The sequence below is a fragment of the Mustela nivalis genome (genome assembly GCF_964662115.1).
Source record: "Mustela nivalis genome assembly, chromosome: 1".
Classification (NCBI taxonomy): Eukaryota; Metazoa; Chordata; class Mammalia; order Carnivora; family Mustelidae; genus Mustela; species Mustela nivalis.
Genome location: NC_139020.1, coordinates 75,514,529 through 75,524,073, shown reverse-complemented (window position 1 = coordinate 75,524,073; position 9,545 = coordinate 75,514,529). Strand labels below are relative to the sequence as shown.

The following is a 9,545-nucleotide window of genomic DNA, read 5'->3' as shown; positions in this document are numbered from 1 at the left end:
TCCCCCTAGAGCTAGGGCAGTGGTAGACACAGAGGCCCTAAACCTGGGGATGGGGGCTGCTAATACACATGTGCTCGCACACCACAGGTGGGGTCCAAGGCTGCCACCACAGGTCCTTCACTCAGGTGACTGGACAGCGGTCTCACCTGGGCACTGCACCCACAACCAGATAGCAGGAAGCATTGAAGTCTGTGCTTCAGAAAACAGACAGGTAAGAGAGTAAGAACACTTTGAAAGCAGAGCCCTACATTTGATTTCTAGGAAGGAGAAGGGGGACAGCTGGTAGAAAAATCGAGCAGGCAGTTTGGGAAAAGAGGGCAACTCAAGGCCTTCTTTATGGGAAGAGATGCTGCCTCCTCTTGCAGACGCCTCCCGTGTTTTGGCCTTGCGTCTCTCAGTACCACGTCTCAGCTTTCAGGAGATGGATTCTGACTGGCCCAGACATCTATTGCTAACCCAAGTAAGCTGAAAAGCATGAGTTAGAGTGCAAAGCTGGCTGCCACAGAATTTTTATCCGAGGGTATTAAAGGAATTTTACCACGAAAGGACCCAGGGCTGGGCAATCACCCCAAAGGTAGATGTCTCGGATGTCTCCCCGTAGTAACACTTGGCACCTGGCACTTTTCTCACTGTTGGCTCCTGTCGAGCTCATTGTCTAGCTAATTGTCTTCTCACAGGAAGACCTGCCAACTCAGATTCCCCCAGGGCAATTGCATGTTTAAACCGGAAGACATTTCATTGCTTTGCTCCTTAGGAACATTAAAATAATCTTGAATCTCCTTTTGGCCATCAATTATTTTTAGCAGTCTCTGTCCATAGTCAGGGCTCAAATAAAGGTTTGGTAGGAAGCTGAATTTTTGGATGAGATATAGTCTCTGTTTTTATGTGAGTCACTGATAATAATGTATGGGTGAGGGGCACTTGAGTGGCTCAGTGGGTTACAAGCCTCTGCCTTTGGCTCAGGTCATAATCCCAGGGTCCTGGAATCGAGCCCCGCTTTGGGATGCTTCCCCCCCCCCCCGCCTACTTGTGATCTGTCGGTCAAATAAATAAATACAATCTTAAAAAAAAGTAATAATGTATGGGTGAATCAGTCTGAAGATCTCTTTAGCTAGCATAGCTCGGTAAGTCAACAATCCTCATTTCCAGAGATTTGTTAAAATATAAATCCGCCTAATTGTGCTATGATACAGTTCTCCATTACGAGAATATTTTAGGAGATTTTGTAGTCCGTCTGACTAAAAATTAAGCTATCCTACTGCCTGGAACATCTTAACCGAAGAGGGGCAGGAAACCTAATAATTGCCCCAGTGTGTCTGAAAAGAAATGAGTTGACCCATGGAAAGCACCCAGGATAGGGTAAACCCCAATAGGTATTGTGTTTTTGTTAATATTGATATTATTATTTTGATATAAGTCATCAAAGAAATTATCATTATTTTAAGTGTCACACACCCACGCAAAAGAAAACATTTATACAGGGATAGGAATGACAGAATCAAACCGCTCCCAAGTTTACCATGGTAACACATCTCCTCCACGTTGTATCAATGAGGAAAATTATTGTCGATCTCCCTGTGCCAGGAATCTGGTCCTTCTATTATTGTTAAAGGAAGGATCTCAAATTGTGCCTTCTTTCTCTGCCTCTTTAGGTAACTTTTCCCTCCTTCCTGTAATCGGTCAGGATTCAGTAAGTTGAGGTTTGGGTCTCAGCATAGCCTCTGCCTGTGATACCAGCTAGAAACCTAGAAAAATCAGAGGGTGTCACATGTCTCCTTTGACAGGGATGACAACTTTCTTCCACCTCGGCTCTCTCCGTGGCGGCTCTGTCATGGAAGTCTAGCTCTTGCACTCACTTTAAATGTCTTCACCATCATCACCAACCCTGAAAATCCCTGCACTGAATTCACCCTCTCAGTCCAAATCCACTGTGACTTCATCTGTATTCCAAAAGAACTTTGTTTTCTTTTTCTTCCCTTCCCTCAACCCTTTTAATCCTCTAGTTCAAGCAATTAGCTCTACAAATATTAGCTGCAATCAAGGTCTAGCACATGTGGTAATTTTCCCCCTAATAAATCAATCAATTCTTTCTGTGGAGTGTTTTTTTTTTACCCCTTACAGTCATTAGAGAATTACAATGCTACTTGAGGATCACCAGCAACTTGAATTAGTCAAGAAACGTCAATCAAATTTGCCAGATTTTGCTTTAAAGATGAGAAAAATGGGATAGATTCACAAAGGCCTCTTGTTTTAGAATAGGAAGCCTGATAAACCCTTGTCGAATCTCTCTTGGAGAGGCCTTGGAGTATAATGATCCATTTGGAAAAAAATCAAAATCAGTATTACCAGTGACAAATTGGACAAAACCCCAAAAACTCTCATTAAAAAAATCTAAAAATTAATAATTGGAATAATCAACCATCTAGTGTCTCTAAGCAATACAATATTCTGTAATAGCTCATAGGTTAGGATAGCAAAGGGAAAAAAGAGAAATAATCTAGCAAACAGACGAATTTGAATCTTACAACGTGTACAAAAAATTTTAGTTAAAGGATCCTGTGGCCCATGCATATCATTGTGCATCTCAGATCTGATTTTAGGGTTGCAAATGGGGGCCCTTAGGGATAAAGGAGTGAGGGGAGCCCACTGCAGAGTTCCACAATCCCCACTTCTTCCAGTATCAAGCTCAATTTTTAGCTCTTATTTCACCCAGAAGTTCAGTTGAGGAAATGCTTTCTCTGGTTAAAAATAATTTAAGAATCACCTATGCAGCCAAGACCTCTCTTCTCATAAATGAGTAAAATGAATGCCAGAGAAATTAAGGAATTCTTCATCTAGTGTTGGATCTGGAACCAGAGCCTGGATCACATCTTTCTCCCCAGTGCTCTTTGCTCATGGCACCATGCTCTTACTCTCAGGGCGCAAATCAGGTGAGAATTCCCACACCTTTGGATTTGGACTGTTTTTTCTTGTTTTTGTTTTTTGCTTTCACTTTTGAACAACCATAAGGGGAAAAACCAAGGAAGCCAAATTCGTAGGAGAAGAGGCACACATGCTCTACTGAAAGTAAACACCAAGTCTGCAACTGTATTCCTTTGTCTGTATTGTTTCCAGTCACAGAGAAGAATTATGTCATCAGCCAGCACCTGAAAGGGGTCATGAAGGAGGGTAGAAAGTTCTAGTTCTATTTTCTTATGTCACCAAATGTATTCCTATTAAGATTGAGAGAAGTAAAGATTTCAGTAGGATACTTGGTGAAAACTTGCTGACATTAATGACTCAAATTCTCAGAGAGGCTGCAAGAAAAATGGTGTCATCACTGTCATTCAAGACATTTAAGATGAAATTTCAAAAGGAGGCTGTCAAGCATAATGACGGCCAGGTTCTATTATATCCTTCTCAGAGGGTGGATCACACACACTACTATGCCACCTGTGGGTGGTTGATATTGAAGTTTGAAAGGAAGCTGCAGAGAGGAGGTGGGGTGGGCGTAGGACCCAAGGGGCGCTGCTTCGCAAGCAGGACACATCACCCTTGACATTCTCGTGGTGACTTGGGGTAAACCTATGACCCTGGGCCGAGTCTTTACTCTTAGATATGCTGAAACCTGACCCATCAGGACATTTTTTTTTCTTTTTCTTTTTTAAAGATTTTATTTATTTATTTGACACACAAAGAGAGATCACAAGTACGCAGACAGGGAGGCAGAGAGAGAGGGGGGAAGCAGGCTTCCTGCCGAGCAGAGAGCTCAATGTGGGGCTCGATCCCAGGACCCTGCAACCTGAGCTGAAGGAAGAGGCTTAACCCACTGAGCCACCCAGGCGTCCCCCATCAGGACATTTTGACAAGATCGGGCTCTTGGTGCTGAACAAAATTTGGGAAACTTGAGCTATAAATGGTAGTACCTGTTTCTTGGTTTACAATCAGAATATTCCTCTCTAGTGACCAGATGTTCATGTTTGCATGCACAAAGCCTAGTTAGTAATTAGATGAGAAGAGGCCCCGTTTTCAGCCTTGATTGTCCATTGCAACCATCTAAGGTGCTTCAACACTAAGGTCATACTCTAAAATCAAATAAATCTGAATCTCAAGGATTAGGATGCAGACACTGATATTTTTAAAATCTTCTCAAGAGATTCGGATGAACACCCAAGGCTGAGAACCACTGGGTTAGAGTAGAGGTCATCCACCCACTTGCCGTGAGCCTGAGGATTCATCCTTTCCACACAGGGGCCCAAGCTTTTGTGTATCCTGGACCAGTGGGTGGGTTGGCCATTCAAACTTGGAACAGATAGAGGTTTGCCAATTTTTTAGTTTGCCAAGTAAGGATATTAAAAATTCAACTATCATTACTTCATTAAAGAAAGAAAATTTTAAGAACAAAAATTAAGGACACAATTTTACAATAAAAGAACTCACTCTGTTCTATTTCTTTTTCTCATGTTTCTCCAGGTCAGGGAAAACTTCACTGTAGACCAATGCACACATAAGAACTGGTATGATCTGACTGCTCTCTATGTCCAGAGTCAGAACTTTGTTTCTTGAACCACTTTCCATACACGTGACTGTATTTAGTTCATTAAACCACGGTTCAATGCCAACTACTCCTCCTTACCATATCATTTCTGTAGATGTATTAATAGTATTGATTAAGGTAGGTCATTTCTGCTCCCAGGCTTGGAAATGTTCCGTCTCTTATGTTGATTTAATTAACATAAGTCTTCTTAGACATCTTTTTTTTTTTTTTTTTTAAAAGCAAAATGTGGCTTGGTTAAAGCATGAGGACAGGGCCTGCGGGCAGAAAGAGCTGCCAGGTCTTCTTAGAAATCTTAAACTAGGGTTTCTGGAGGGGACACAGGATGTCTACCCCCAGAGAACCACTTACTGTGGCCATTGCTGTTTCCTTGTTTTGCCAGTGGATAGTGATGGCAATTATTCTAAATCCAGTGGAGAACTCATTGGGAGGGCACATAACCTACGGTGAGTTGCTTATTGTGTGTATCAAGTTACATGAAATAAAAAAAAACTTACCTGTATTGTAAACCTAATTTTGAGTTCCTCTGGGGAATCTAGGGTGTGCCCTATTCTTCTGTGGTCATGGTTTATGTTGCCCCTTTCCTCCCTTGAAGAGACATTGGCATTTTGGGATCAGTTCTATACTTAGTTGTCTACCTTTAACAAGACAGCCTTTGGCAGCCACTAACAGAGGGGAGCTGTGTCAGGAAGTCCAGGACTGTACCTCAAAGTCCCCCTCAAAGTGCATATTAATGTAGACTCATTTATGTTGACAAAGGCATAAATAACATCTTCCTTTATTAATTTCTTTTAAGCTGACATGCTTAAAGGTAGATCAAGAGAATAGAAACTACCATAAATATGTGCTTTTGACCAGCTAGGAAAAGATTGTTTTCAGATGTCTCTGTTCTCTAAGCATCCAAGCTATGCAATGAATAATGAGCTACTCTGCCCTTATTGCTCCCAGCCCAACTCAACCCAAAATCAAGAGCTTGTCTACTCTCCAAGGCCAACAGCTTTGCTTAGGATAGCAACATAAACCTCAAAATTAGAAGACCCAGGTTTGAGGAGCTCCTGGGTCAGTCAGTCAGTTAAGCCTCTGACTCTTGGTTTCCTGTCAGGTTGTGATCTCAGGGTTGTGAAATCGAGCCCCTAGTCAGGCTCCATACTTAGCTTAGCACAGAGTCTGCCTGAGATTCTTTTTGCTCCCTCTCCCTCCTCCTCTCCTTTCCCCTCTGGTCCTCCCCCCACCCCCATGCTCTTTCTCTCTCACTCTCTCTCTAAAATAAATAAATAAACCCTTTAAAAAAAAAAAGACCCAGGTTTGAATCCCGGCTCCACTACCCTCTTGGGCAAGTTGCTTGATCTCTCTGAGCCTCAGTGTCCTCATCTATAATGGAGAAGATCATTTCCATCACCACCTTCATCATCACTATATACGGTAATCGTGAGGACTAAGTAAGATAATTTAGGTAAAATAACAATGTACCTACCATACATAGTAAATTCTCACTAAAAGTTAATTTTGCAGGTCAGAGCCCAGCACAATAATGTGGCATACAATTTGATATTTAGCAAAACTTAACACATATACACATTCACAACCTATATCTCTTTGCAGAAGGAAAAATCTCATTGGGAATGTTGAGTTAAAAAGCTGTTATGGAACACCTAGGTGGCTCAGTTGGTTGAACACTGACTCCTGATTTCACTCAGGTCGTGATGTGAGGATCATGAGATTGAGCTCCGAGTAGGGCTCCATGCTCCGTAGGGGGTCTACATGAGATCCTTCCTCGCCTCTCTCTAAATAAGTGAATAGGGGTGCCTGAGTGGCTCAGTTGTTAAGCGTCTGCCTTCAGCTCAGGTCATGATCCCAGGGTCCTGGTATCAAGCCCTGCATCAGGCTCCCTGCTCGGCCGGAGGCCTGCTCTTCCCTCTCCCACTCCCCCGGCTTGTGTTCCCTCTTTTGCTGTGTCTCTGTCAAATAAATAAATAAAATCTTAAAAAAATAAAAACAAAATAAGTGAATAAAACCTTTTTTTTTTTAAAGCTGTTACTGAATTCTAAACATTAATTTTCAGATCTTGACAATGTAACTGGACTCATTATGCTATTTAATCTTGCTCATGACTTTGTCTCTTGTCTCCCTAACTGATGACTTCTGCTGGACCCTTGCTTTTCTGTGGTGAAGTCATAGAGCCGGCTCTCTGAGGACAATCTCTCCTCTCCATGACAATGCTCTTGTCTTCTTTATAGATTCTGATACTTCTCAGACTCAGAACCTTATTTCTTTGCATAGTCCTGAAGCAGCCAAGCATTTTGAAGGAAAGCTTTTAGAAATCTAGATACTTGCTTCTGTGAGCCAGTTAAAATTGGAATCCACTTCTCTGTTGACACACTGATTCCAAATCATGGATCTGGGTGAAAAGAAGTTAGAATAACAAGCCTAGATGGTTGGTCTAAGACATCCAACTCAGTTCAAGATTTTATCCTGTTATGAATATCATCTTTTAAAAAGACTTTACTTATGCATTTAATTTATTTATTTGAGAGAGAAAGAGAGCACATGAGAGAGAGAGAGAGCATAAGAGAAAGAGAAAGAGCACAAGTAGGGGGTAGGGGTAGAGGGAAAAGCAGACTCCATGTGGAGCAGGGAGCCTAATATGGGACTTGATCCCATGACCTCGAGATCACCACCTGAACCAAAGGCAGACACTTAACTGACTGAGCCACCCAAGTGCCCCCAATTAACATTTTTCAAAATCAATAAAATGTAAAAATCAATAAATATACATATGTTCTTCTGTCCAACCTCTTCAACCCCTACCCAAAAAAAAAAAAAAACAAAACAAAACACAACAATAAGAGGTTCTTGAGTTGCTGAAAATTTACCATGGGAGCCAAGCCTGTTTCCGAAGGTTTCAACTCACCCAATCAGACAAAAGGCTGGGAGAAGGGGGAGGCATTTATCAAATTACCGGAGGACTCCATCTGTTATCTTAGACCTTTGTTACCAAGTGACACAAGAGGAGATACTTAAAGGCAGTGTGAAAGAGTTTTATTTTACAGATTCTTAGTCCAAAGATTTCAAATTTGAGAGAAGCAACAGCAGGAAAGGAGAGAAGTCAAGAAGGTATGATGAAGAAGCTTCCATCCTGGCATTCTGCTGACAAGAACCACCGTGGAGGGTGAAGGTTCCTGATCGGCTGGGATCTGTCCGTTCAGCCACTGTAATAAATGCAGCCAAAAGGGCAGTCACTTCTCATCAGTCCCAAGGTCTCATTTTTGAACCTCACGCTCACAAAAGCCATTTCTCATCATGCCAAACCAACAAAAGAAAGTCATTTTTTGCATGGCTGGGGTGTTAAGCTTTGTGTGTGCCCTTGGAGTGGTGACAGCCCTGGGGACACCGTTGTGGATCAAAGCCACCTTCCTCTGCAAAACAGGGGCTCTGCTTGTCAATGCCTCTGGGCAGGAGCTGGACAAGTTCATGGGCGAGATGCAGTACGGGCTTTTCCATGGAGAGGGTGTGAGGCAGTGCGGGCTGGGAGCAAGGCCCTTTCGGTTCTCACGTAAGTAACAATTGCATTTGAATTATTGAATACTTTAGGCATACTCTTTCAACTGTTGCAAAGGATTGTTTTTAAGAGCCTTGCCCTGTTTATAGCAGGCCTTTTAAAAACAGATGGGAACTTTTTGGGTCTTTTCTGAGCAATTACCTCTTCTTAGTTTTTATTATTTTGTTTTTATTAATTATTTCACTCTGTTTTTTTTTTTAATGACAACATATAGTTAATGAGCTGCTATGGAATTAAACTTTGAGAAGATAAGCAATTAAGTTCTTAAATATTAATATCTATGCTAGAAATTTTGGTATCTTTTAAAAAGAAGAGGGGCGGCTTGGAGAAATAAAAGCTGTAAGAGAGGATGTTTGTTTTGCTCTTAAAAAAAAAAAAAAAAAAGGATCAGTGTCATAGGCTCCTTAACCAACTCTAGCTACTTTTCTGCCTTGATCATGACTTTGTACCCTGTCTACCCTGTATTATCCCTGCTAGGACCTTTCTTGCCACTAATATTCTTTAAAAAAATTTTTTTTTAACCAATTTGAATCACTTGGCTATAGAAATTTAAAATGATCTGCTATGCTAACTGGGAAAGAAATAGATGCCTATTTAGTATAGAAAATTTGCATCAGATTGATCTTCAAATCATGTAGAGAATATAAGACAGATTTTCCTGTTCGATTTTTGTGAGATGGAAGTGTTACCCACAGTATTATAACCTGTTTATCTTAAGAAGAGAATTTTTTAAAAATTACCATGTGAATAGGCAACTCATTAAATGAAAATTAATAAGAAGTCATTTGTTATATCTCTCACAACACACATTCAGAAATTATTATTATTTCAAAAGGGCTGGTTTGGAACAATCTTATGAAGAAACAGCCAGTAAATTACTGCATAAATCACTCTTCAGGAAAGGAGGTTACCAATTGAGGCATTTAAAATGAATTATTATTTTGCCTGGGTATTTTTTTTTTTCTCTAGCATAGGTAGAAAGCTAAATTAATTGAATTTATTATTAACCTATGCAGTGTCTAATTAAATTTCAGCGCTGGCCTATTTATATTTCTGCAACATTCCTTATATCTTCTTAGCAGTCATTGGACACCAGCGTTCACTCACATACGTTATTAGAGGATAAGAATTGTCACAGGGCTCCAAAAAATCCCCAAGAATTAGTCTTCAGCTTTTCAAAAAATTATCATCACTAGATTTGATGAAGTGAATACCAAGTCTTTTCACTGAATGGCTTTAGTTCATTAAGGTAATGGGCTGTTAGAGTTGCTTAGCTTTCCTTAGGGGGGAAAGAGAACAAAGCCAAATATCACATGATTTCCAACCGTATTAAAAAATAAAAAAGGAAGAAGATGAGTGAAATGATTTAACCATGAGTCATCGGCAGCTAAAGCATGAGTAAAGCTTCTCACTAACGAATTTCGACAAAAGCAGGGAACAGACAGTGAATTT

General features: G+C 40.8%; 1 protein-coding gene across 4 annotated transcripts in view; it reads left to right on the top strand.

Annotated features, from left to right (window-relative positions):
- Nucleotides 1-7,757: 7,757 nt before the first annotated feature.
- CLRN1 (clarin 1) overlaps nucleotides 7,758-9,545 on the top strand; it is a gene marked incomplete at its 3' end in the record, with an annotated part of 37,127 nt that continues 35,339 nt past the window's right edge. For 3 of the 4 annotated variants that reach the window (XM_082686433.1, XM_082686432.1, XM_082686431.1), the window contains exon 1: nucleotides 7,758-8,087. In XM_082686433.1, the coding sequence (XP_082542559.1) occupies nucleotides 7,835-8,087 (253 nt within the window). In that variant the 5' untranslated portion in view covers nucleotides 7,758-7,834. Of the gene's footprint in view, nucleotides 8,092-9,545 lie in introns of all 4 variants that reach the window. The other variant, XM_082686430.1, reaches the window with a different exon arrangement.